Here is a 27846-nt window from a genome sequence, read left to right as displayed (position 1 = left end):
TACTTTAGGTTTGCATTGTTTATTATTTCACAGTTTTTATTAGTCTCCTCTACCCAAGCAGCCGTCATCTTAGTGTGCAATACTGTAAAAAGATTTTATATTTCAGCAAATAAATAAAAACACTCGGCGTTTCCCTGTACAAAACATGACTTTTGTAGGCTTTATAAAGGTATATATTACACAACAAGCATTACAAGGTTGCTCTCTGGGCTCACGCTCCCCACCCCCTCTAACTGATTGCCCCTTTTACTCACCTAAAGCCACAGTCACATGACACTCCAGTCCCAAGTCTTCTATCTTCTTCTGTTTGCAGAGGCGGAGTTCTCCTTTGTGTGTCCTTGTCATTGCCCGCATGACATAGACACTTCCTATTGGCTGTCCAGCAGCGGGGCCCTCTCAGGATCTACCGTGGTGAGGTCATCATGGAATGACCATCAGGGACCAGCCCCCAGAAATAGCAACAATAAAGGACCCGAATAGCAGACTTAGGTCTGCCTGTGCTGCACTGATATCCCAAGTCCAGTTCACCTCTGTGGACTATAGAACAGCCGTCCTGACTATGTTATGGAGATGAGAATAGAGGGAGCTGTTTGTAGGCAAGAACAGACGGGCAACCTAGGTTGACCATGCTGCTCCTCCAGTGAGTGTTCACACCTTAGGACAGGAAGTGTGTTACTGGCAGGATCACCAGGTGAAAATAAATGGGAAAGACCTGGAAAAAAAAAGAAAACAAATCCAGCCTCTACATTTAAGCATTGGTAAGTTGAATTATAAAAAATGTTTGGTCTTGGGTTTACACAAGAAATGGGAAATGCTAATAAGGCAAAGGCCAACATTGGCCTCAAGACTTTGTTGATCCTTTGAATGGGAGTTGGCTCAGAGAGAGGGACAGGGCTTCATCCTGTGCTTCACATATGTATGTAATCATTCAGTGCACAATAATATGTTTGACTGATGACATTGGCTCATAGAAATGCATTTCCATCAGTTTGTAGGTTGTGGATGAAAACCCATTGACTGAATTCTTAATTACTGTAACACCTCTAGATTAAGTTTTTGGCTGGTCAGAAGGTCGGCTGTCTGCACATCTAGTCTCCAGAAACCAATAAGCAGTAATGATAAAGAAAAAGAACAGCCAGGAGATCATGGACTTTCCAGCTCCTCCACAAGGCCTCCACTCGAGAGGCTGCTGTGCTCCCCGTTGAGCCATTGTTTTGAGTCGTTATTGAAGAAGACAAGGTTGAGTTTTGAATCTGTGGTGGCACCGTTGTGTGCCCAGAACAATTGATACCACTTCCATTGTTGGCTCCTAGACAGGAACTTTGGGTGCTCTTAGCAGTGAAATTGTGGACATCTGTAGACACAGTACTCTCTTTGTGGACATTGTGGACATCTGTAGAAACAGTACTCTCTTTGTAGGATGTGGTAGTGCTTTGTGGACCCCCCAAAGTGGTGTTCAGAGGATTTGATATCGGTGTTGTATAAGGAGAGGCCAATGACTCATTGTAGCCAGGTGTCGGAACTGTTGTGTTCCTCTCCAAGAGACTCAGGTCCTTTTTGGGAACCACCCTTCTGATCCATGATAACATGGGAACCACAGAAGTGAAGTTACTTGGACAGGGATTCCTTTTGGTTGGAGAAGTTTGGCTGCCAAAACCGAACAGGAACCAAGGACCTTTGGAGATCGGTTGGCATACAAGAGGGGCACTGTCATCCAGCTGAAGAAAAAGTGCAGAAAAATGAATATGAAATGACAGGGGGAAGAGACGTTTTAAGAAGAAGAGTTGCCTCGTCCCATCATGCACCAGCCATGCACCAGTTCCTTTTCTTTATCCCACCACCAAGTCCTCAGGTACATACCAAGCATGAAAATTCAGTACTGTTAGCAGCTACACAAATCTGCCCTGGTCCACCAGTCTGTGTTATGTTTTTCACAGACCCACAGTCCTTTCCATCCCTGAGATGGACCCGAAGGTGCCTCAATGGAGGAGAGAAGGTTTTATCTGGAAAAAGAAGGGACACAGAATAATACAGAACTGTTACTTGATACATAATGCAAACATAGCATTGCTCTAGGATGAATCACTTGTAAAGTCATAATATGGGGGACATGTTTGGCCAGTGTAGAGGACATAAGAGATTTTGTAAAGGTTCCTTCATGGGAAACCATACCATAAAGATATAATACATCTGAATAAACATACAAAATCTAAACAAAAAAAGCTTGGGGAAAAGGGTGACTTAGAGGTGATCTAACAATTACGTTTAAACAGATCCAATATAAGATTGAATAGTTACATATTTAATGGTTGAAAAAAAGACACAAGTCCATCTAGTTCACCCAATAGAAAAAATAAATAAATAGAATAGCCAATAGCCATGAGTTCTGGCTAATTGGATGGTGCCTGCATAGTTTCAGAACCAACGCCAGTTGACAAAGCCAGCAGCATGGCACTAATTATCTCATTAGCTGTCTTTAGGGTACCATTGGGCGGCACAGTGGCTTAGTGGTTAGCACTTCTGCCTTGCAGTAATTGGGTCATGGGTTTGATTCCCAACCATGGTGCCTCCTGCATGGAGTTTGCATGTTCTCCCTGTGTTCACATGGGTTTCCTCTGGGTACTCCAGTTTCCTCCCACACTCCAAAGACATGCTGGTAGGTTAATTGGCTCATGTCTAAATTGTCCTAGTTTCATCCCTGGCCATGTGGGATCTCCTGCATGGTAGGGGTTGGGGAAAGACCTGGCAACCTACCCTGTAAAATAATTGCTAAGAAAATTCATGGAAAAAGTTGCTTACGAGTGACGGTCCATGCAATTGCAAGGGCTGGATATGACTGAATGGATAGATAGAGAGTAGCATTCTGACCAGTACTGTAAGGGTTCCATTTTTCCTACTGACCACCAACATAAGAAGCATTCCCATTGACCCCCGTTTAATTATTTTTAGGAAGGTACCTTGAAGACATGAAAATTATCTTTGGGGTTCCTTTGGGGTAAATGGGTTGAGAAAGGCTGAAATTGAAAAAAATAAATAGAAAACCAATACACAGAAACTTTTACCTACAATTGATCCAGAGGAAGGCAAAAAAAGCAGTTAGGGAATAAAAAATGTCTTCCTAATTCCCCCAAAGGCAATCAGATATTTCCTGGTTCAACAGCCTCATGAATGTTTATTTTTCTGCCAAGGACTGTTATCAGATCTTGAGTTCCATGTACAGGAAAGACAATATCTTCAAAGCATTGCAAAAACGTTAAGAGTAAAGTTGGAGAATTTCCTCTTGTATGATAATTCCCCAGTTTATCTTAGGTGAATGGGGATGAGGGTAGGGAGCCTTGCTTTGGTCTACAATTGTTTGCAGTTATTGGAGGTTAAACTTGATAGTATCTCAGCCAACAAAACATGGGCTTAGACAAGAGACTGACATGATGAAATGGAGTGGTGGGTAAACCATACATCTGAACACAGAAACTTTTTTTTTCCTGAAGGCTGCTGAGTGCATACTAACATATAACTTTATGGCCATCTATGAATATGTAGCATGTTCCCGTTTATTACAATCTGTCTCAGCCGTGTAAATGACTCATTCTATACATTGTATAAACATCACAGACTTCTTACTCTTTGTAAACAAAGTATGAATAGTTTGATGACATCTAAGAAAGACTATTAAATGGCTCAGTGTTCAGAGCGGTGACTTGCCTGAAGGGTACACCCTTCCCCATCCGATGACCCAGCATTCGTCAGTGGGGGGTGAAGACTGGTCAGGCGCCAAGCAGATCGGCAGGATGTAATCGCTGAAAGTGACACCGTAGTTCATCTCCACCAAAGCCGCATCATTCTCTCCCGTCTCTGGCTTGTAGCCTGGGTGGCGCTCCACCTTCTTGATCTGACGCTGTACCTCTCGAGGGCTTGGCTCGTTCTGCTCCTTGCGGCCTAGGATGATGTTGTATTCATTAGGAGATGTGTAGCTGCGGAGAATGTAGAGAAGAAAACATATTGCAAGTATTGGGATCAATAAAATTAAGGAAAAGTTCTATGTAGCATTCCATAACCATTTCTTGGGGGGAGCTGGATTGACTATTTCCATTGAAGCAACCACTTTCATCATCTCAAAGTATTACGGCACACCCAAATACAGGCAATCCTTTCTTTAAAGTATTCCCTTCAGTGTATGAGATAAAAGCTAGTACATGAGGTAAGGTAGGCACCATGAATGCATCTACACTACAGCTCAAGTCTACCACTACAACGTTAGTTGAACAAAATGTGAAAAGGTCCGAAGGAAGACTAAAGGGCTCACATATCAAAGTATTACTAATGACAAGGCATTGATGGCCAGAGTTTGAATTAACCGGCAAAAATTTGCCCATTCATCAAACTGTAGTAATGCTGAAAGGAAAAAAAAAAGTTTAAACATTTTCAAAAATGTGATACTTTAGTCATGAGCATAAAAGTAAAATAAAGTTACTGTGTACCAAGCCATGTACCTGGGAATGCAGTGAGCCGCTGTGAGGATCCAGGTCTCTGTAATAAGGACTCCGGAGCAGATGTGGGACTCAAACTGTTGAAGATTGACCTGCCATGGCCACATCTTATCTGTGGCATCCCCGATGAGCTCACGACTGGGAGATACAGCCGGTTTTCCACAACCTGCCGAGCACAGGAGATTAGGTGTGATTAACTATTACCCTTTAAAAACATTGGGCCAAGACAGTGACTGAATCATAGCCCCGGCATATCAAATATATGGCCAAACTGTCCAAAAGAACAATAAATAGTATTTATGAACTGGCACACTGCTAAATGGGTGGTATACTAGAGTCAAGAGAAAACATTCAACAAACTGCAACATATTTGATATGTTCTAGAAGTGGTGGAGAGGCTTATGGGCCCTCCAGGAACAAGGACCCTGGCACTACGTACATCACAGCAACCATTGTTCCCAAACTATTAGCAAAAACATATCATGCCTTCATCCAGGGGCGGACTGACCATTTGGAAACTCGGGCACTGCCCAAGGGCCCGGGGTCATTAGGGGGCCCCTTGAGATGCCCCTGGTACCTTTTTCATAGGTTTTTTGAGTTTGGGCAAGGACACAGGGGCCCCATGATCCCTTATTGCCCGGGGGCCCCATGAGTTGTCAGTCCGCCCCTGCCTTCATCTAACTCTGATGTAACAATGATATCATCACCTTGGATTCTTGTACTGAAGGAGCCTATGTGAACTTGCAGCAAGATTTAAGAGAAGCCTCCAAAACTAAAGGAAGACCAGGCCTAACTGCAAAACTTAGGGACCACCCAGGAACCAAACACACATATTGTATGTAGTGAAGCCTTTATGCTCAGGAACCAGTAGTACGTTTGGAAGAGTGAAGAGAGCGCCAGACACATGGTTTAGAGTCCAGTACAATTTTTATTAGTAATAATAGTAAAAATGATACCCAATGCATTTTGGGGATTCCACCAAATCCTCTTTATCAGGGGTTATACAGGTGAGGGTCTGAATAAAGCTGGACTGAAGTTGATATATCTAGCATGGATTGAGGCCTGCTCTGGCCAATGACCCTGTTGCAAGACCCGGAGCAATTAGAGCAAGCCTTTTTTTTTCTCAGCCATAGATCTGGTGCTCTTCTTACGCTACCAAACTTACTACTGGCAATCTGAGGACCTCTTTCTCTGATTCGTTGGACCTGAGATAGCAGCCTCCTAACGAGAACATCAACAGGTCTAAATATCTACCAAAATCCTGATCCAGAGCCCCACCAGCATATCTTCATTTAGCACATAAGGAACCAGATCATCACCAATGATATACGAATGTAGTAAAGCTTCAACCCTAAGGAACCAGACATAGCTTCACCCCGTATTCCCCATACCACCAGTGATATACAATATGTATGAAGTAAAGCTTCCACCTTCAAGAACCAGACACAGTTCCGCCAATTATGTCTCATACCACCAGTGATATACAGTATGTATTTGGTAGAGCTTCAACCCTCAGGAACCAAGACAATGTTCCACCACTTGTGTCTCATGCCACCAGAGATATACAATATGTATGTAATAAAGCTTCCACCTTCAGGAACCAGACACAGTTCTACCACGTATGTCTCATACCATCAGAGATATGCAATATGCACAGTATGTGGTAGAGTTTCTACCCTCAGGAACCAAGGCAAAGTTCCACCACTTATGTCTCATACCACCAGTGATATACAATATGTACAGTATGTGGTAGAGTTTCTACCTGCAGGAACCAAGGCAAAGTTCCACCACGTATGTCTCATACCACCAGTGATATACAATATGTATGTAGCAGAACTTTCACCCTCAGGAACCAGACACAGTTCCACCACTTATGTTTCATACCACCAGTGATATACAATATGTATGTGGTAGAACTTCTACCCTCAGGAACCAAGACAAAATTCCACCAAGTACAGTATGTCTCATACCACCAGTGATATACAGTATGTATGTAGCAGAGCTTCCACCCTCAGGAACCAGACACAGTTACACCATTTATGTTTCATACCACCAGTGATATACAATATGTATGTGGTAGAACTTCTACCCTCAGGAACCAAGACAAAGTTCCACCACTTATATCTAATACCACCAGTGATATACATTATGTATGTAATAAAGCTTCCACCCTCAGGAAGCAGACACAGTTCCACCACATATTTCTTATACCACCAGTGATATACAATATGCACAGTATGAGGTAGAGTTTCTACCTTCAGGAACCAAGGCAAAGTTCCACAACTTATGTCTCATACCACCAGTGATATAAAATATGTATGAAATAAAGCTTCCACCCTCAGGAAACAGACACAGCTTCACCTCCTAAGTCTCAAAGCAACAGTGATCTACTGTATATATGTACCTCTTGGACTGTCAGAAGAACATCTGTCCGTGTCTGGCTTGGGTGGTGGTGCATGGATTACAGGTCGGAGAAACATTTCTCTTGTCTCCTTGTCTATCCAGTCCTCATACATGGTTACTTGGGTAAACACTCTTGGCTGTGTAGAATCTGTTCCTTCCCTGCATCCTCCTCCACAGTTATACACACCCAGCAGGAACCAAGTCCCATTTTCTTTACACACAAGGGGTCCACCCAAGTCACCCTGCAAACACAACAGTGGATTAGAAAGTTGGAAACTTGGCTTATAATTAGTGTCATCAAATTGGCTAGAGCAAACTACCATCTAACTGCTGGTATTCAGCCAACATTGTCTGATGACATAGGAAACAAGGAATGCACATATAAAAAAAACAGAAACATGATTTTAAATTGCCAAATGCCTGCCACCCTGCCACCTGAGTAGCCATATGCAGGAGAGGATTAAAGGTAGTAGAGCTGTAGGGGTCACTTACCAGGCATTGGCTGCTGTTCACACCCTCTCTGGATGCACATATCATCCCCTCCAATACAGACTTAGTGCGGTTGTCGGAGTTTGGTCGGCTGTAGATGCAGTTACACTGGTTGGGGCCTAACAGCTCCAATTTGTCTCCATGTGGTGCACCCATCTGGTCTTCTAAGGATCAGAAATGAAATACAGGTTGACAGTTGCTCCTAGAATTATGTATTATTTGGCATTAGAGGATTGTGGAGGTTAGAAGTATGAGTATAATTTAAAAATTGAGATCTTATCTTACCTCAGCTGAGCAACAAAACTGTCATTAAATTAAAAATGCACATATGCCCACCATGGTCCCGTCATCCATGGTCCATAGCAGGAGTCATTGAACCTTCACAATATAAAACCAAGATTTGGCAACCCAAGCTTACTTCTACTTGGATTGGAATATATTACGATTAATTTAGCAGACTTTCCTACTTACCATGATGGGAATTGTTCCCAACTATGTGCCAGCATGAAGAACCATATGGCATAGGATAGGAGGAATCGGGCAAGCAGACAGCTTGGCTGTATGGTCCCAAGGGCACGGGCTGAGCCAGCATAACCAGAGCCAGGTTGGAACCCTTATCAGGACTGATGTAAGACCCATGAACACTGATCTTCTGCACCGCAATGTCCCTCATCACGGATGTCCCGCTACCCACTGTGACTGACCAGTCCTTTGGCAGCTCAGAAGAGTCAGAGCTGTAAGAGAAATACAAATAGTGATGTAGTAGTCGCAGGTAAGCCATAAAGCAAGACCCTATAGCATTCCAGATAAATTTACTCTACAAATGAGTTTGAGGCCTTTAAAGGCAAATCCCTGTACGTTGCTAACATTCCCACTGGAGGGAAGCAATTTATATTCTACCAGGCACAGTCTTACAATTGGTGGAGCAAAAGTAGACTGGATTAAATTAATGGTGGGGTCGTTTTGCACGTGTGACTGAATTGTATTCCATATCCTGACAAATGCTGATTTTGCTGCTGTTCTGCTTTTTCGAGAGCTTGGTGCATCCCTTAGATCTTGGTTTCAGTGACCCACAGACAAAAAATCTTGTTGGGAGTCGGTATGCTCTCACCAAGATAGTAGGGTTTACTCCAGGGTATTCAGTTTCCTACCAAACCTTAAATCATAACGGGAGGAATAAGTGGATTCCATCTAGTATTGGATCTTGGCCATGTTTGTACAAGCGGTAAGATGGGGTATAAACGTCATGGGCTTCATGGGCTAGTTTTTTTATTACTCTAATATAAGTCCAGCAAAGAATAGTAAATCTGACTTGACATATGTGCATGTACAGTATTTACTGCCCTCAAAATTTGTTCAGCCTCAAGGCTGTTGGCAAGGATATAGTCCTTTATTCCTCAGACTATTGGTGTCTTTATTGCTGTAGATTGCGTTCCAATTGACTTAATGTCTCACAGCTCTGCGGCACAATATCTTACCCAATAAAACATTCTGCAGCTGTTATCACCCAAGTGGCTGAGATAAGGGTCCCGCTGCATGCCCTCTTCCCATCTCTCCAGAGGTCCACCTGCCATGGCCATGTTCCAGGACTGCTGGAAGTAGGATCACTGACCTGTGAGATTCCACAACCTCAAAAAAGAAGAATTATGAGATATCCTGTCATATTTTGTCTTACACACAGTTGTGTCAGCTGAGAGAGTAGTCATGACCAATGTCACCTTGTCTACAGCTTGAGATGAAATAGATAAATGACTACAGCTGAGTCTTTGGTGTTGCCTAACTGCTGTTGCTAAGAATTGAGAAGCCAAGGAGATGTTAGGTGTGTCCATTCTAGATGTTACCTGCTGTGTGATTACTGAGAAGGTCGCTGCAAGTGTCATTGTCCGCATCGTCCACCACTGCCAAGGTCTGGGGAGAGAAGGAGGCCTGATGATCAGTCTTTTGCTTAATCCAGTCTTGGTAGAAGGAGGCAGAAGATAGAATGGTGGGACTGTTCAGCAAGTGACAACCTTGGGAAAAGCTGATGACTCCAGCAATGAACCAGACCCCCTCTTCCTCACAAACCACAGCCCCGCCAGAGTCTCCCTGAAAAAGAAACACAAGATTGATCCATCGTATGCCATCACCAGGGGCGGACTGACAACTCATGGGGCTCTGGGCAACAGGGGATCATGGGGTCCCTGTGTCCTTGCCCAAACTCAAAAAAGCCTATGAAAAAGGTACCAGGGGCATCTCATGGGGCCCCCTACTGACCCCGGGCCCTCGGGTAGTGCCCGAGTTTTCAAATGGTCAGTCCGCCCCTGATCATCACCATGTCCAAACACCAGTGGTATTCCATGTCCATGTACTCACCTGACATGGGCCCTTTTTTCCGTCACTCTCTGTAATGCACAACATGCTGGGGTTTGCGGGGTTGCTTAAATCAGGTCTCATGTGTGTGTTGTAGATGCAATTGCAGGTTCGCCAACCAATCAAAATTTGGCCAACTTTCTGTAAGAACCGCTTGCTGTCCAGGGGCACTAAATAAGGTAAGAAGAAGAAAAGTTCATTCAAGGCTGTGAAGGATTCTTGAAAAACAAAGTCCCCAAACATGGAAGAGTCAGTATCTGAAAGATGCTGACATAAGGTGCATAGGACTCCCATTTCCCATGCCCCACCTCTTCTACTCACCTCCCTCTGGCACGTTCTGCAGGCCGGTGGCATAGCAGGTTCTGCGCAGGTTGAATCGGTGGGTTCTCTCCGGGAGGCAAATAGGAGAGATGAAATTAGTGAAATTCACTGCAGCTGGCAGCTCCACCAGAGCGATGTCGAAGCCTTTGAGGTATTTCGTATAACTCTCGTGGATCACAATCCGGGATGGTACCACGGTGACCACGCTGCTTTCCACTGGCTTGAACCCCATTTTGGTGACACCCAGGTGAACTTGCCATAACTTGGGGTCCCTTTTGTCCTCAGTGGCTGTACTTAAATAAGAGAACTGATATTAATTATTTTGAGGTTTCTTCACCTTGAAATCAACATTATAAACCTTTGACAGAATCGTTCAAGACAACGTAGAATGAAGCAATAAACGGGTTCGGAAATGGAATGTTCTGTGAGATGAAGACAATATTGTTTCTGTATAAAACCGCAAAGATTAGACTAGACAGAACAATATGGTCCACCATTGTCATTATCAGGAACCTGGTCCAGACTTATGATATGAGGCTCGTGGATACTTCTCCAGCTGGGTCCAGTGCTCACCGTGGAGACAAGATATCAGAGTATGTGTGTATGATTGTCCATGTGATCCATTCACTATGGAAACATCCACCAACTGGATCACGTTTCCCATTTCATTTATCTTCCACAAAAGGACAATGTCCATTCCCCATGGCCCCAACTAGACGTATGGCTACATTCCACTTACCGATCGAAGCAGTGAGAGGCGGTGATCACCCACCTATCAGAGACCAGGCTCCCCCCGCAGTATGGCTTCCCTTTGTAGGTCAATGTGGTGTGCCACGGAAATTCACTCGGAACAACTGAACTTCCACCGAAGATCCTGGACTGCAATCCCGCCTTCCCACAGGCTGCCAGAGAAAGAGGAGCTTCATCAACTACACGAGATTCTCTATTCAGATATCTATCTATCTATCTATCTATCTATCTATCTATCTATCTATCTATCTACAGTTGCAAGAAAAAGTATGTGAACCCCTTGGGATTACGTGGAGTTTTGCATGAATTGGGCATAAAATGTGCTCTGAACATCATCTAAGTCACAACAATAGAAGAACACAGTCTGCTGAACATAATACTACACAAACATTAGATGTTGCCATGGTTTAATTGCACATAACATGTAAACATTCACAGTGCAGGGAGGAAAAAGTATGTGAACCTTTGGGCTTAATAACTGGTTGACCCTCCTTTGGCAGCAATAACCTCATCCAAACGTTTCCTGTAGTTGCAGATCAGACCTGCACAACGATCTGGAGTCATTTTGGACCACTCCTCTTCACAAAACTGTTTCAGTGTAGCAATATTCTTGGGATGTCTGCTGTGAATCGCTCTCTTAAGGTCATGCCACAGCATTTCAATCAGGTTGAGGTCAGGACTCTGACTGGGCCACTCCAGAAGGCGTATTCTGTGCTGTTGCAGCCATTGTTTTGTTGAATTACTTGTATGCTTTGGGTCATTGTCCTGTTGCATCACCCATCCTCTGCGGAGCTTCAGTTGGCGGACAGATGGTCGTACGTTTTCCTGCAAAATATCTTGATAAGCTCTGGAATTCATTTTCCCATCAATGACAACAATCCGTCCAGGCCCTGAGGCAGCAAAGCAGCCCCAAACCATGATGCTCCCTCCGCCATGTTTTACAGTGGGGATGATGTTTTGATGTTGGTGTGCTGTGCCTTTTTTTCTCCACACATAGTGTTGTGTGTTCTTCCCAAACAACTCAATCTTGGTTTCATCTGTCCACAGTATATTTTGCCAGTAGTGCTGTGGAACATCCAGGTGCTCTTTTGCAAACTTCAAACGTGCTGCAATATTCTTTTTGGACAGCAATGGCTTCCTCCGTGGTGTCCTCCCATGTACTCCATTCTTGTTTAATGTTTTCCTTATTGTAGATGTGTCAACAAAAATGTTAGCATGTGCCAGAGATTTCTGTAGGTCTTTAGCTGACACTCTGGGATTCTTCTTTACCTCATACAGCATTCTGCGCTCTTGCAGTCATTTTTACAGGATGACCACGCCTAGGGAGAGTAGCAACAGTGCTAAACTTTCTCCATTTGTAGACAGTCTGTCTTACCGTGGACACAGGAACATCAAGGCTTTTGGAGATACTTTTGTAACCCTTTCCAGCCTCATGCAATTCTTGATCGTAGGTCTTCTGAGAGCTCTTTTCTGCGAGGCATGGTTCACATCAGACAGTGCTTCTTGAAACCAGTAAACTCAAAACAGGTGTGTGTTTTTTAAGGGCAGGACAGCTGTCAGCAACACATCCAATATCATCACACTGATTGGAGTCAAGGTTGGCTCGCTCCTGGCTCCAGTTAGCTCTGGGAGAAGTCATTAAGCTAGGGCCTCACATACTTTTTCCTCCCTGCACTGTGAATGTTTACATGTTATGTGCAATTAAACCATGGCAACATCTAATGTTTGTGTAGTATTATGTTCAGCAGACTGTGTTCTTCTATTGTTGTGACTTAGATGACGTACAAAGCACATTTTATGCCCAATTCATGCAAAAATCCACGTAATCCCAAGGGGTTCACATACTTTTTCTTGCAACTGTATCTATCTATCTATCTATTATCTATCTATCTATCTATCTATCTATCTATCTATTATCTATCTATCTATCTATCTATTATCTATCTATCTATCTATCTATTATCTATCTATCTATCTATCTATTATCTATCTATCTATCTATCATCTATCTATCTATCTATTATCTATTATCTATTATCTATCTATCTATTATCTATCTATCTATCTATCTATCTATTATCTATCTATCTATCTATCTATCTATCTATCTATTATCTATCTATCTATCTATCTATCTATCTATTATCTATCTATCTATCTATCTATCTATCTATCTATCTATTATCTATCTATCTATCTATCTATCTATCTATCTATCTATCTATCTATTATCTATCAATTATCTATCTATTATCTATCTATCTATCTATCTATCTATCTATCTATTATCTATCTATCTATCATCTATCTATCTATTATCTATTATCTATCTATCTATTATCTATCTATTTATCTATCATCTATCTATCTATTATCTATTATCTATCTATCTATTATCTATCTATTTATCTATTATCTATCTATCTATCATCTATCTATCTATCTATCTATCTATCTATCTATCTATCTATCTATTATCTATCTATTATCTATCTATCTATTATCTATCTATCTATCAATTATCTATCTATTATCTATCTATCTATTATCTATCTATCTATCTATCTATCTATCTATCTATCTATCTATCTATCTATCAATTATCTATCTATTATCTATCTATCTATTATCTATCTATCTATCTATCTATCTATCTATCTATCTATCTATCTATCTATCTATCAATTATCTATCTATTATCTATCTATCTATCTATCTATCTATCTATCTATCTATCTATCTATCTATCAATTATCTATCTATTATCTATCTATCTATCTATCTATCTATCTATCTATCTATCTATCTATCAATTATCTATCTATTATCTATCTATCTATTATCTATCTATCTATCTATCTATCTATCTATCTATCTATCTATCTATCTATCTATCTATCTATCTATTATCTATCTATTATCTATCTATCTATTATCTATCTATCTATCTATCTATCTATCTATCTATCTATCTATCAATTATCTATCTATTATCTATCTATCTATTATCTATCTATCTATCTATCTATCTATCTATCTATCTATCTATCTATCTATCTATCTATCATCTATCTATCTATCTATCTATCTATCAATTATCTATCTATTATCTATCTATCTATCTATCTATTATCTATCTATCTATCTATCTATCTATCTATCTATTATCTATCTATCTATCTATCTATCTATCTATCTATCTATCTATCTATTATCTATCAATTATCTATCTATTATCTATCTATCTATCTATCTATCTATCTATCTATCTATCTATCTATCTATCTATCTATCTATCTATTATCTATCTATCTATCATCTATCTATCTATTATCTATTATCTATCTATCTATCTATCTATCTATCTATCTATTATCTATTATCTATCTATCTATCTATCTATCTATCTATCTATCTATCTATCTATTATCTATCTATTATCTATCTATCTATTATCTATCTATTTATCTATCATCTATCTATCTATTATCTATTATCTATCTATCTATCTATCTATCTATCTATCTATCTATCTATCTATCTATCTATTATCTATCTATTATCTATCTATCTATTATCTATCTATTATCTATCTATCTATTATCTATCTATCTATCTATCTATCTATCTATCTATCTATCTATCTATCTATCTATCAATTATCTATCTATTATCTATCTATCTATCTATCTATTATCTATTATCTATCTATCTATCTATCTATCTATCTATCTATCTATTATCTATCTATCTATCTATCTATCTATCTATCTATCTCTCTATCTATCTATTATCTATCTATCTATTATCTATCTATTATCTATCTATCTATCTATCTATCTATCTATCTATCTATCTATCTATCTATCAATTATCTATCTATTATCTATCTATCTATCTATCTATCTATCTATTATCTATCTATCTATCTATCTATCTATTATCTATCTATCTATCTATCTATCTATTATCTATCTATCTATCTATCTATTATCTATCTATCTATCTATCTATCTATCTATCTATCTATCTATCTATTATCTATCTATCTATCTATCTATCTATCTATCTATCTATCTATCTATTATCTATCTATCTATCTATCTATCTATCTATCTATCTATCTATTATCTATCTATTATCTATCTATCTATCTATCTATCTATCTATCTATCTATCTATCTATCTATCTATCTATTATCTATCAATTATCTATCTATTATCTATCTATTATCTATCTATCTATCTATCTATCTATCTATCTATCTATCTATTATCTATCTATCTATTATCTATTATCTATTATCTATCTATCTATTATCTATTATCTATCTATCTATCTATCTATCTATCTATCTATCTATCTATCTATCTATTATCTATCTATTATCTATCTATCTATCTATCTATCTATCTATCTATCTATCTATCTATTATCTATCTATCTATCTATCTATCTATCTATCTATCTATCTATTATCTATCTATCTATCTATCTATCTATCTATCTATTATCTATCTATCTATCTATCTATCTATCTATCTATCTATCTATCTATCTATCTATCTATCTATCTATCTATCTATTATCTATCTATCTATCTATCTATTATCTATCTGTCTATTATCTATCTATCTGTCTATCTGTCTGTCTGTCTGTCTGTCTGTCTGTCTGTCTGTCTATCTATCTATCATCCCCCTCACTCACAGTTTAATAACAAACCATTATACATATTATAAACACTCTCACTATATGAATATTTGTTCCTCAGTTTTATTTATTTATTTAACGGAAATAGATAATAAATTCTGTTATTCCCCCCCCCCCCCCCCCCCCCGCTGTGTATTTCCCCAGAACTCCCCGGTATGAAATGTACCAAATACCTCAGTAACTGCTGGTGACCCCGATCACTTACCTGTGGTTGCTGTCACTGCCTGGAGCGCTGCAGAGAGAGGACACAGGCGGGTTAGTGATTTCTATAGGGATGTGCACGCTCTATTTCACTTCTATAGAACATTCCAGACCCCCCCCCCACGTCAGGGATGGTGACTCAGCTGCACCTTTCTCCTCTCCTGCTTGGTTCTTCCCTGGAAGCGATCCCACCCGCCTGGGGGGCCAGTTCCTTCCACCATTCACTCTACTGTCACCTGTAAGGTCGTGTCCCTTTAACAATCATGTCAGGGCAGCCAATGACACGGCGAGTTCTCTTTGTTGGGGAGCGTGTTGTACATTATCCCCGCTGCACCCATCACTGCAGGATCCCAGCTCCGTACAGCAGATTGGCGCTGGGGGGACATCACTTTTACTTCCTGCACTGTGGCTGTTATTGCTCAGTAATCAGCAGTGGAAACAGTGTGATCATAGATGCTCCAGCTGGGGGCATATGAATTTCATCAGATTTAAGATATTGTAAATAGTTCTAAAATCTTTGATTGGTTGCTGAGAGTCACCCCACACCATATTATTTTGTTAAATATAAAAGACAGAAATGAATGCAGCTTTATATTCATTAATACATCGTTCAATCTACCAGGGGCAGACTGACCATTCGAGCACTCGGGAACTGCCCGAGGACCCGGGGTCAGTAGGGGGCCCCATGAGATGCCCCTGGTGCCTTTCATTGGCTTTTTCATAGGCTTTTTTGGGTGTGGGCGAGGACACGGGCCCCATGATCCCCTATTGCCCGGGGCCCCATGAGTTGTCAGTTTGCCCCTACAATCTACTGTTACAATGCACACAGTGTAAGTCCCTGAATGTAGCCCAGTATCAGCTTTTTGCAGTCTCTGTACAGCTCAGTTGCTGTGTGAGAGGGAGAAGCAGCACAATGAGCCAAACAGTTGATGAGCTGACAAGAAGCATGCTGATAGGAGGACAGAGCAGAGTAACAGAGAGATGAGCTCATCATTGTGCTGCTTCTCCTTTCATTGTCCAGTCAACAGGCTGGAGGCAGGCCCTGCATGACAAGGGCTCAGAGGAAGTGGGCTGAAGGATGTTGTCCATCAGACTAAGGACATCTAGTGGCAGAAAATGGGACTGCAGGTGTATCTTTGAATTGAAGCCTGAACATTGCAGAAGATGAGGGTTTTGCTATTTGGATATGAGACCCAGAGCTGATGAACAAAGTCTAATGAGAGCACTAACAATATTGGTATTGGTTCATCATCAGAAAACCTGAAAATCCCCACGCGTTTCAGAAGCTTGAACATCTCCCCCCTTCATCAGGGCTCATCTTTTGTAAGTAATAGGACTTGGAAAAGGCAATCAGATCATGGCAGGACACAATGGGGTTTATTTACTAAAGCTGGAGAATCCAAAATCAGACTCCCTTCTGCATAGAAACCAATCAGCTTCTAACCTCAGCTTGTTCAATGAAGCTTTGGCAATGAAACCTGGAAGCTGATTGGTTTCTATGCAGAAGTGAGTCTGATTTTGGACTCTCCAGCTTTAGTAAATAAACCCCAATGACTCCAGTAAGGTGTTCTTCACCACAACAGGACACACCTTGAAGATGTTGGAACCAGAGTGGAGGATCAACATGTACAAGATCTAGTAAGAGCGCCAATAATATTGGTATTGGTTCATCAGACTTTGACAAGGCACAGGGCTCCAGTAGGTGTTCTTCACCACAACAAGACACCCCTTAAAGGTAATGGAACCAGAGTGGAGGAACAACATGTAGAAGGTCTAATGAGAATGCCAAAAATGTTGGTATTGGTTCATCATGGGAACACCTGAAACAACCAACGTGTTTCGGAGGCTCGAAGATCTCCTCCTTCATCATGACTCATCTGATGTATAATAATAGGACTTGCAAAAAGGCAATCAACATATGGCAGGGCATGGTGGCTTCAGTAAGGACTTCTTCACCACAACAGGACACCCCTTGAAGATATTGGAACCAGAGTTGAGGATCAGCATGTACAAGGTCTAATGAGAATGCCAACAATGTTAGTATTGGTTCAACATCGGAAAACCTGAAACAACCAACGCGTTTCGGAGGCTCGGCGGTTTCCCCATCAGGGCTCATCTGTTGTAAGAATTAAGGCCATCAGAGTATGACAACGCACAGGGCTCCAGTAAGGTGTTCTTCAAAAAAACAGGACACCTCTTGAAGATATTGGAACCAGAGTGGATGATCAACATGTTCAAGATCTACTAAGAGCGCCAATAATGTTGGTATTGGTTCATCGGAGTTTGACAAGGCACAGGGCTCTGGTAAGGTGTTCTTCACCACAACAGGACACCCCTGAAAGGTAATGGAACCAGAGTGGAGGAACAACATGTAGAAGGTCTAATGAGAATGCCAAAAATGTTGGCATTGGTTCATCAAGGGAACACCTGAAACAACCAACGTGTTTTGGAGGCTTGAAGATCTCCCCCTTCATCAGGACTCATCTGCTGTATAATAATAGGATTTGGAAAAGGCAATCAGATTATGGCAGGGCATGGTGGCTCCAGTAAGGACGTCTTCACCACAACAGGACACCCCTTGAAGATATTGGAACCAGAGTGGAGGATCAGCATGTACAAGGTCTAATGAGAATGCCAACAATGCTAGTATTGGTTCAACATTGGAAAACCTAAAACAACCAATGCGTTTCGGAGGATCAAAGATTTCCTCATCAGAGCTCATCTGTTGTAAGAATTAGGACTTAGAAAAGGCCATCAGAGTATGATAAGACACAGGGCTCCGGTAAGGTGTTCTTCACCAAAACAGGGCATCCCTTAAAGATATGAGACCCAGAGCTGATGGACAAAGTCTAATGAGAGCACCAACAATGTTGGTTTTGGTACATCATCAGAAAACCTGAAACAACCAACATGTTTCGGAGGCTCAAAGATCTCCCCCTTCATCAGGGCTCATCTTTTGTAAGTAAAAGGACTTGGAAAAGGCAATCAGATCATGGCAGGACACAGTGACTCCAGTAAGGTGGTCTTTACCAGAACAGGACATCTCTTGAAGATATTGGAACCAGAGTGGAGGATCAACATGTACAAGATCTACTAAGAGCAGGGGTGGACTGACCATTTGGAAACTCGGGCACTGCCCGAGGGCCCGGGGTCAGTAGGGGGCTCCATGAGATGCCCCAGGTACCTTTTTCATAGGCTTTTTTGAGTTTGGGCAAGGACACAGGGGCCCCATGATCCCCTATTGCCCGGGGGCCCCATGAGTTGTCAGTCCGCCCCTGACTAAGAGCGTCAATCATGTTGGTATTGGTTCCTCAGAGTTTGACAAGGCACAGGGCTCCGGTAAGCTGTTCTTCACCAAAACAGGACACCTCTTGAAGATATGAGACCCAGAGCTGATTAACAAAGTCTAATGAGAACACCAACAATGTTGGTTTTGGTTCATTATCAGAAAACCTGAAACAACCAACATGTTTCGGAGTCTCGAAGATCTCCCCCTTCATCAGGTCTCATCTGTTGTAAGTAATAGGACTTGGAAAAGGCAATCAGATTATGACAAGGCACAGGGCTCCAACAAGGTGTTCTTCACCACAACAGGACACCTCTTAAAGGTAATGGAGCCTGAGTGGAGGAACAACGTGTAGAAAGTCTAATGAGAATGCCAGAAAAGTTGGTATTGCTTCATTATGGGAACACCTGAAACAACCAATGTGTTTCAGAGACTCGAAGATTTCCCCCTTCATCAGGATTCATCTGCTGTATAATAATAGGACTTGGAAAAGGCCATCAGATTATGACAAGGCACAGGGCTCCAGTAAGGTGTTCTTCACCAAAACAGGACACCCCTTGAAAGGACCCAGAATGAAGGATCAATTTGTGAAAAGTCTGTTGGTATCAGTCCATCATAGGAAAATCTGAAATATCCAATGCATTTCGAAGGGGGGGTTGAAGATTTCCCCCTTCTTCAGAGCTCAGATGTTGGACTGGGAAATGGGCCAATCACCAGGAATAATTATGTGTTATGGGGGGGCGGGGTGCAATACCCGGGATCAATGTATCAAAAGAGTAGTTGATGCTTGGATCAGTGGTAGGGAGTTGGTCAACAGTAGGTGGATTCAGACATACTTGGGACAAACATAGATCTATACAAAGACATAAAAACAAATAAATAAAAAATACTATAAACATGTAGAAATGGGCAGACTTGATGGACTACTTGGACTTTTTTCTGTTGTCGCTCTTGTATGTATCAGCAAAACCTAAATTTTAAAAAGTAGATGATGCTTGGAACAAACTTCCAGCAGAGGCAGGGAGTCAGTCAACAGTTGGTGGGTTCAAACCTACTAGGAGGCCTACACAAAAATGTAAAATAAATAAATGGAGCAGACTTGATGGACGCTTGTTCTTTTTCTGCCCTCACTCTTCTATGTGGGCAGAATTTATATTTATATATTAATACCAATATTAAATATTCAGGACTCCCAGAGTTTTGGTTTGGAGCTCCCAGAAGACTTAGCAATAAACACCTGACAGAGGTTCAACCCTTTACTCGCTCCATCCTAAACTAAAAAGATCATTTGTGACTTCAGGTCCACTTTTCCATCTCAGCCCGGAGCAGTCCTCACGCTAGACGCAGAGCGGTCCTCATTAAACAATTATCCATAACGAGGCGTGGGAACTTTCCGTGACTCTTCCCTAGACACTCGGTGACTCAGAGCTTGCACTGTCACTGGCAGCTGAGTTCATCTCTCACCGAGGAATTTTCTGATCCATGACTCCCCCAGTCTGGGGGATTATTTGCCACCCGGCCAAAACCTTAATGTCTGGAGGGAGGCTCACTGCCAGGATGACTCAATTGGGTCTGCTGCTGCACTGGCTGTTGCCACACTTTATAGTACTGCAAGGGAAATGTTCAATTTTCAAATTTCACTGAAGATGAAACTCCTAAATATGTTCATCGAGCTGCTTAGGTGAAATTTACTGGAAAAAAAAAATAAACCCTTTTTAAAAAATTTTATTTATATAATAATATTATCATTATTAGTAGTAGTATTATAATTATTAAAAATAAAATCAAATGATATTATTATTATTATTGTTGTTATTGCTATAATTATTTTAATTACAGTTATTAATTTTTTTAAATAATAATTCATAATAGTTTTTTTAACCACTTCAACACCGAACACGTTCCCATTTTCTGCCCAGGTCAATTTTCAGCGCTGTCACAATTTGAATGCCAGTTACTCAGTCATACAACACTGGGCGCAAATACATTTTTATCATTTTGTTTTTAGACAGAGCTATCTTTTGGTGGTGAAATAACTCATGAGAAAAGATGATTGTCCAATGTAATAATATCAGATGTGGTAAGCAGTTCAATTATGAAAAAACTTCCAAAAACGTTGGTGTAATCCAATATCGAGGGATAGATAGATTGCCCACTTACCAGGAGGAGGAGCCTTCGCACGCCTTGACGTCACGCCGCCGGATCAGGAGGTCCGGCGGCCAACCCTTGATTTTCACTGGTCAGTGTTTTAGATGTTTTTTACAGCCTCTTCTACTGGCTACAGGCTGCAGACATGTGCTTTGTAATCCTTATTTGATTTTTTCACATTGGATTTAATAAATGTTTTATTTAAAATACTACACTATGAGTACCTTTACTTCTTATATCTGGCACTGAGTCCTCATACCTCAGCCCCAGCTTTTTTAGGCTTCTGCGTGGATCCAAGGAGCAGTGTGATCCGACCAGACCAATATCTTCTTATCATTGAGGGACCACCCGGGTACCACCAAGCAGCGCCTGGATGAGACCTCGGCTACATGTGACCTGTACATGCGCATTGAGATTGCGCTTCTGGTAAGTGGGCAATCTACCTACCCCTTGATATTGGATTGGATTACACCAACGTTTTTGGACGTTTTTTTCATAATTGAACTGCTTACCACATCTGATATTATTACATTGGACAATCATCTTTTCTCATGAGTTATTTCACATAATTGTTATAAAGATATTGTTTGTAGCGCTGCACTTTTATTTTGTCAATTTCAGTTGGAAAAGTTTTGTGGTTCCTTTTAGTGCATTTGCTGCTCACTGGAGTGCGCTCACTAACTTACCTACATATATCTTTTGGTGGTATTTAATAACCACTTTGTGGGGTTTTTTTTGAGCGTTGTCACCTTAGTAAAAGAAGTGTGTTACTGGCACGAATCAGGAAGAAAAAATCTTGAGAAAACGATACATTTTATAATTTAGATACATTCTATAATACGCTCTTAGGATTCAGATGCATTTTAAAGAGTATGCTTCCCTAACATTTCCTATTCCTGATCTGTGCCTGCTGTCCCATGTATTTGTATGTAGAAGTCTCCTTTTCTCTTTGTATTGCTTCCTTTGTGTGATCCTGCCAGTCCCTCTGATCTTCCGGTTCATACTGACCACACCAGGGCATGGAAGCACATCCTTCTCAGTGTGGTCAGCTTTCAGGCTGAGCTGGGAAAACAGCCAGCCTGCCTATCCTCCAATGATCAGACTTGTGCTGACACGCCTCCCGTTCACTAGGAAGACCAGTGTTCTGCTGTCTCTCCTCCCGCAGCTCTTATGCAGCTGAGAACAGAGGGAATGTGATTTCTAAAAAAATAAAAGGAGGAAAGGGTATTTATAATATATTTTATATCTACACGCCAATTTTTGGCCCTTCATTTCTATTGTAGCCTGAATGGGTTGTTTTGAAAGCTGAGGGTTCATATCTGAGGATGAACGTCTTTCCTCTTTTATTTTCCAGGAAGGGGTGTTATCAGGGGCGGACTGACAACTCATGGGGCCCCCGGGCAATAGAGGATCATGGGTCCCCTGTGTCCTTGCCCAAACTCAAAAAAGCCTATGAAAAAGGTACCAGGGGCATCTCATGGGGCCCCCTACTGACCCCGGGCCCTCGGGCAGTGCCTGAGTTTCCAAATGGTCAGTCCACCCCTGGGTATCATAGAAGGCATCAATAATTCTGTCTCATTTCTGTGCGCAGGATGATTCTCTGTAACACAGGACAGCCATTGTGTATTTCCTCCAGTCCGTGGCGCCCCCGTGCCTGGGGGGGGTCATTGTTAGTACGTGTTGAAGATGATTTCTCCCCGCAGCGCTCCCTTAAAGAAGACCTTGAATCTCCAGAACCTCCAATGCTTGTCCATCTTTCTAGAATACCAGTTTCCGGGAGGTCTCTATTGGAAGGTCCTGGATCAATGTCACAGCCAGGAAAACAGCATTTTCAGGAGGAGAGGTTTGCAGTGGCAGCCCCCATATTCTTTAAAACTCGAACTTTCAGTGCAAAGTTCACTTGGTGCAAGGTCCTCTTTTTTAGGTGCCCCCACCCCTGTAACTACCTGCCAAAGGGTTTGCATTTCTGTCCATCCTGTCCTGAAATGTAAACAGCACTGTATCCAAGAAAGAATCCAGGACTTTCCTACAGCAATCCACTGAGCTGGCCACAACCAACACTTGAGGGAGTCTATTCCACATTCTCACAGCTCTTACTGTGAAGAAACCTTTCCGTGTTTGGAGATTAAATCTCGTTTCCTCCAGACGTAACAGCTCTGTACATGCCATGCTCTCTGCCAAGCTCCTTGTGAACCATGCCATGCTGGAAACAGTTACTTTGCATCTTCTGCACAATGATAGAATAGAAGTGTTTTGCACATACTTGTTTGGACATACACACACCATACATACACCATAGAAATACACACACCGTACATACAGTGAAGGAAATGCGTATTTGCCCCCCTGCTGATGGTGAATGTTCGCCCCTCACAAAGAAATGATCGGTCTAAAAATCAAATGTTCGGTGTATTGTAACACTGAGAGACAGAATACAACAACAAATTCAGCAGAAATGCGTCTAACAAATGATGACCGATCTGCATGTTCATGAGGGAAAGAAGGATTTGATCCCCTTCACAAAACATGACTTAGTGCTTGGTGGCAAATCCCTTGTTGGCAATCACAGAGGTCAGACGATTCCTGGAGTTGGCCCCCAGGTTCGCACACATCTGAGGAGGGATTTTGGCCCACTCCTCTTGGCAGATCCTCTCCAAGTCATTAAGGTTTGGTGGCTGACGTTTGGCAACTCGAACTTTCAGCTCCCTCCACAGATTTTCAATCGGATGAAGGTCTGGAGACTGGCTAGGCCACTCCAGGACCTTAATGTGCTTCTTCTTGAGCCGCTCCTTTGTTGCCTTGGCCGTGTGTTTTGGGTCATTGTCATGCTGGAACACCCATCCACCACCCATTTTCAATGCCCTGGCTGAGGGAAGAAGGTTCTCACCCAAGATTTGACAGTACATTGCCCCGTCCATCGTCCCAAAAAACACCCCAAAGCAGAATGTTTCCACCACCATTTTTCACAGTTGGGATGGTGTTCTTGGGGTCATAGGCAGCATTTCTCCTCCAAACACGGCAAGTTGAGTGGATGCCAAAGAGCTGGATTTTGGTCTCATCTGACCACAACACATTCCACCAGTCCTCCTCGGCATCATTCAGATGTTCAGTGGCAGACTTCAGACGGGCCGGGACATGTGCTTTCTTGAGCAGAGGGACCTTGCGGGCACTGCAGGATTTCAATCCTCGTCGGCGTAGTGTGTCACCAATTGTTTTCTTGGTGACTGTGGTCCCAGCTGCCTGGAGATCATTGACAAGATCCTCACGTGTAGTTCTGGGATGATTCCTCACTGTTCTCATGATCATTGACACTCCACGAGGTGAGATCTTGCATGGTGCACCAGACCTAGGGAGACTGACACTTGTTTTGTGTTTCTTCCATTTGTGAATGATTGCACCAACTGTTGTCACCTTCTCACCAAGCTGCTTGGCCATAGTTTGGTAGCCCAGTCCAGCCTTGTGTAGGTCTACAATCTTGTCCCTGACATCCTTGGACAGCTCTTTGGTCTTTGCCATGGTGGAGAGTTTGGAATCTGATGGTTTGATTGCTCCTGTGGACAGGTGTCTTTTATACAGGTAACAAAATGAGATTAGCAGCACTCCCTTTAAGAGACTGCTTCTAATCTCAGCTTGTTACCTGTATGAGAGACACCTGGGAGCCAGAAATCCTGAATGATAGGGGATCAAATACTTATTTCCCTCATGATCATGCAGATCAGTCATCATTTGTTAGACGCATTTCTGCTGAATTTGTTGTTGTATTCTGTCTCTCAGTGTTACACCGAACATTTGATTTTTAGACCGATCATTTCTTTGTGAGGGGCGAACATTCAACATCAGGTGGGGAGCAAATACGCATTTCCTTCACTGTATACCATGTAAATACACACAGCGTACACATACCATGTAAATACACACACTGTACACGTACCATGTAAATACACACACCGTACACATGCCATGTAAATACATGCAGCGTACACATACCATGTAAATACACACACTGTACACATACCATGTAAATATACACACTGTACACATACCATGTAAATATACACACTGTACACATACCACGTAAATATACACACTGTACACATACCACGTAAATACACACAGCGTACACATACCATGTAAATACACACACTCTACACATACCATGTAAATACACACACTGTACACATACCATGTAAATACACACAGCGTACACGTACCATGTAAGTACACACAGCGTACACGTACCATGTAAGTACACACAGCGTACACGTACCATGTAAATACACACACTGTACACGTACCATGTAAATACACACACTGTACACGTACCATGTAAATACACACACTGTACACGTACCATGTAAATACACGCACCGTACACATACCATGTAAATACACGCACCGTACACATACCATGTAAATACACACACTGTACACACACCATGTAAATACACACACTGTACACGTACCATGTAAATACACATACTGTACACGTACCATGTAAATACACACACTGTACACACACCATGTAAATACACACACTGTACACGTACCATGTAAATACACACACTGTACACGTACCATGTAAATACACACACTGTACACATACCATGTAAATACACACACTGTACACGTACCATGTAAATACACACAGCGTACACATACCATGTAAGTACACACACTGTACACATACCATGTAAATATACACACACTGTACACATACCATGTAAATACACACACTGTACACATACCATGTACATATACACACACATACGGTATATAGAAAGGTAATGACAAGCCTCCCAGTGATGTAAGGTGAAGAATTGTGACGTAAGTGAGCGCAGATCTCTGGGATTGGTCACATTGCGATGTTTCCCGAGGGATGAGTGTACACGGCATTGTCATACCACATCATCACCCGGCAATGATTACACTGTGACTGATGGACTGTAATGTGTGTAAAACACAATATAAACAAGGAATTAGAGAATGAAACCGAATCCATGGGTGGAGCCGAGCCGGACCAGATCTCATTACAATCGATGTGAATGTAACGCGACACCCATCGATATTCCAATCCTCCAAGTATAATCCCTTCACATCCACTATCGGCGCCGTCATCCATCTTTAGGGTCCCGTTCACACTTCAGTGATGCTACCACATTGCGTTTTTAGCATTTTTTTTTCTTAACTGCACCGTTCATTTGAATGGCCCCCCCTCCGCTAAGAAGCTCATGTACCAATGACATCTCACCCTGTCGCTCCGGCCACGCCCACTGACGCATTTCACCCTGCCCATAGGGGGCTTAGTCACAGATGCGCGGGGTGAAATGCGTCCAAGGCGTGGCAGGAGCGACGGCTGAGGCCATTGGCACCACAGTGTTCCCGTAGGACTCCTTGGGATGGGTTTGAGCGGCATCCATCCTCCTTCTCTGTGCCATGACATGAGCCATGTGGCAAGCATTTGGTGCCGCTTGAGGCTGGACAAAAAAACGATCCTCCCGCCGGCAAGGAAGAGGGGAGCAGCATCCCCAGTTACACCAGGAACTAGGCAGTGTGCAGGTGAGGAGGATGGACGCCACTCTCAAACCCGTCCTGAGGAGTCCTACGAGAACACCGTGGTGCCAATGGTCTCAGCCGTCACTCCGGCTACGCCCGACGCGTTTCACCCTGCCCATAGGGGGCTTAGTCACAGACGCGCAGGGTGAAATGCGTCCGAGGCGTGGCCAGAGTGATGGCTGAGGCCATTGGCACCACAGTGTTCTCGTAGGACTCCTCAGGACGGGTTTGAGTGGCGTCCATCCTCTTTCTCTGCACCATGACATGAGCCAATCACGTTTTGTGTTGCATGATTTAGGTGCTTAGAGCACATTTTGTTGCACGGAAAACGCACGACTTTTATCCACGTTTGGCTGCCATTAAGGAATAATGGCACCGCAACTGCGTTGCGCATTTTAGCGTTTTTTTTTGCTCATTTCTGCAACTCCCAGGTGTAAATGGGGCCTTATGAAATCATTGATTACTGTGTTTTTTGCCTCCTTGTAACGCCCTTTGTGAGCTCCCAAACCTCTCCTTCCCTTCCCCCATTTGTTTGGAATGAGCAGCGCACGTTAGTTGTGGCCATGTACTCTGCTCCAGGGGTGGACTGACCATTTGGAAACTCGGGCACTGCCCGAGGGCCCGGGGTCAGTAGGGGGCCCCATGAGATGCCCCTGGTACCTTTTTCATAGGCTTTTTTGAGTTTGGGCAAGGACACAGGGGCCCCATGATCCCTTATTGCCCGGGGGCCCCATGGGTTGTCAGTCCGCCCCTGCTCTGCTCTATGTACATTACACATCCCACGGTGTACAGGAGAGGGCACGTTCCTACATACAGGGGAACCGTGGAGAACGAACGCAGCCACCTCTAACAGGGAGTCAGATCACAGCAGGAGAAAAAGGAATTTGGAGATATAAAAAAGAACAAAAACATAAACCGGTCTTTATACGTTAAGGCTGCTTTCACGCTGCTGTGCTGCGGTTTTTATGCGGTCGATTAGCGGCCTCCCTTAGACCTTCCATTAGATCGCTGGTTTTTGGCTCATCTTCTGAAAGCACACTGACAGTCCTGCATGCTGCATCTTCGGTGCACTTTCAGAAATGCGCCAAAAACACGCAAACTGATAGAAAGTCTAAGTGAAACGACAGATTAACCGCGTGATAATCGCA

At 42.3% G+C, this 27846-nt stretch overlaps 1 protein-coding gene across 1 annotated transcript; it reads right to left on the bottom strand.

The window, feature by feature from the left end:
* Positions 1 to 215: 215 nt before the first annotated feature.
* On the bottom strand, positions 216 to 26959 carry LOC149430888 (serine protease 53-like). Its single transcript, XM_089665955.1, has 13 exons — positions 26833 to 26959; positions 10789 to 10951; positions 10050 to 10342; positions 9732 to 9898; positions 9221 to 9464; positions 8858 to 9008; positions 7851 to 8113; positions 7383 to 7543; positions 6892 to 7132; positions 4491 to 4653; positions 3703 to 3971; positions 1861 to 2003; positions 216 to 1718 (listed from the first exon to the last, which is right to left on the bottom strand). Exons 1-13 carry the CDS (start codon positions 26957 to 26959, stop codon positions 1089 to 1091), a joined length of 3015 nt encoding a protein of 1004 aa, XP_089522081.1. The 3' UTR covers positions 216 to 1088.
* Between the last annotated feature and the right edge of the window lie 887 nt (positions 26960 to 27846).

Source organism: Staurois parvus, unplaced genomic scaffold, assembly GCF_062004578.1.
Source record: "Staurois parvus isolate SC_StPar_1 unplaced genomic scaffold, SC_StPar_1.0 ptg002425l, whole genome shotgun sequence".
Classification (NCBI taxonomy): Eukaryota; Metazoa; Chordata; class Amphibia; order Anura; family Ranidae; genus Staurois; species Staurois parvus.
This window is presented reverse-complemented; position numbering and strand designations above follow the sequence as displayed.

What these genes read in the sequence shown, in the direction of transcription:
- LOC149430888 (XM_089665955.1), bottom strand. Translation starts at nt 26,959, where the DNA reads ATGGTGCAGAGAAAGAGGATGGACGCCACTCAAACCCGTCCTGAGGAG. An exon ending in GCAGAACGTGCCAGAGGGAG is followed by an intron (nt 9,899 to 10,049) that starts GTGAGTAGAAGA and finishes TACCTTATTTAG; the next exon opens with TGCCCCTGGACAGCAAGCGG. An exon ending in TCTCAGTAATCACACAGCAG is followed by an intron (nt 9,009 to 9,220) that starts GTAACATCTAGA and finishes TTCTTTTTTGAG; the next exon opens with GTTGTGGAATCTCACAGGTC.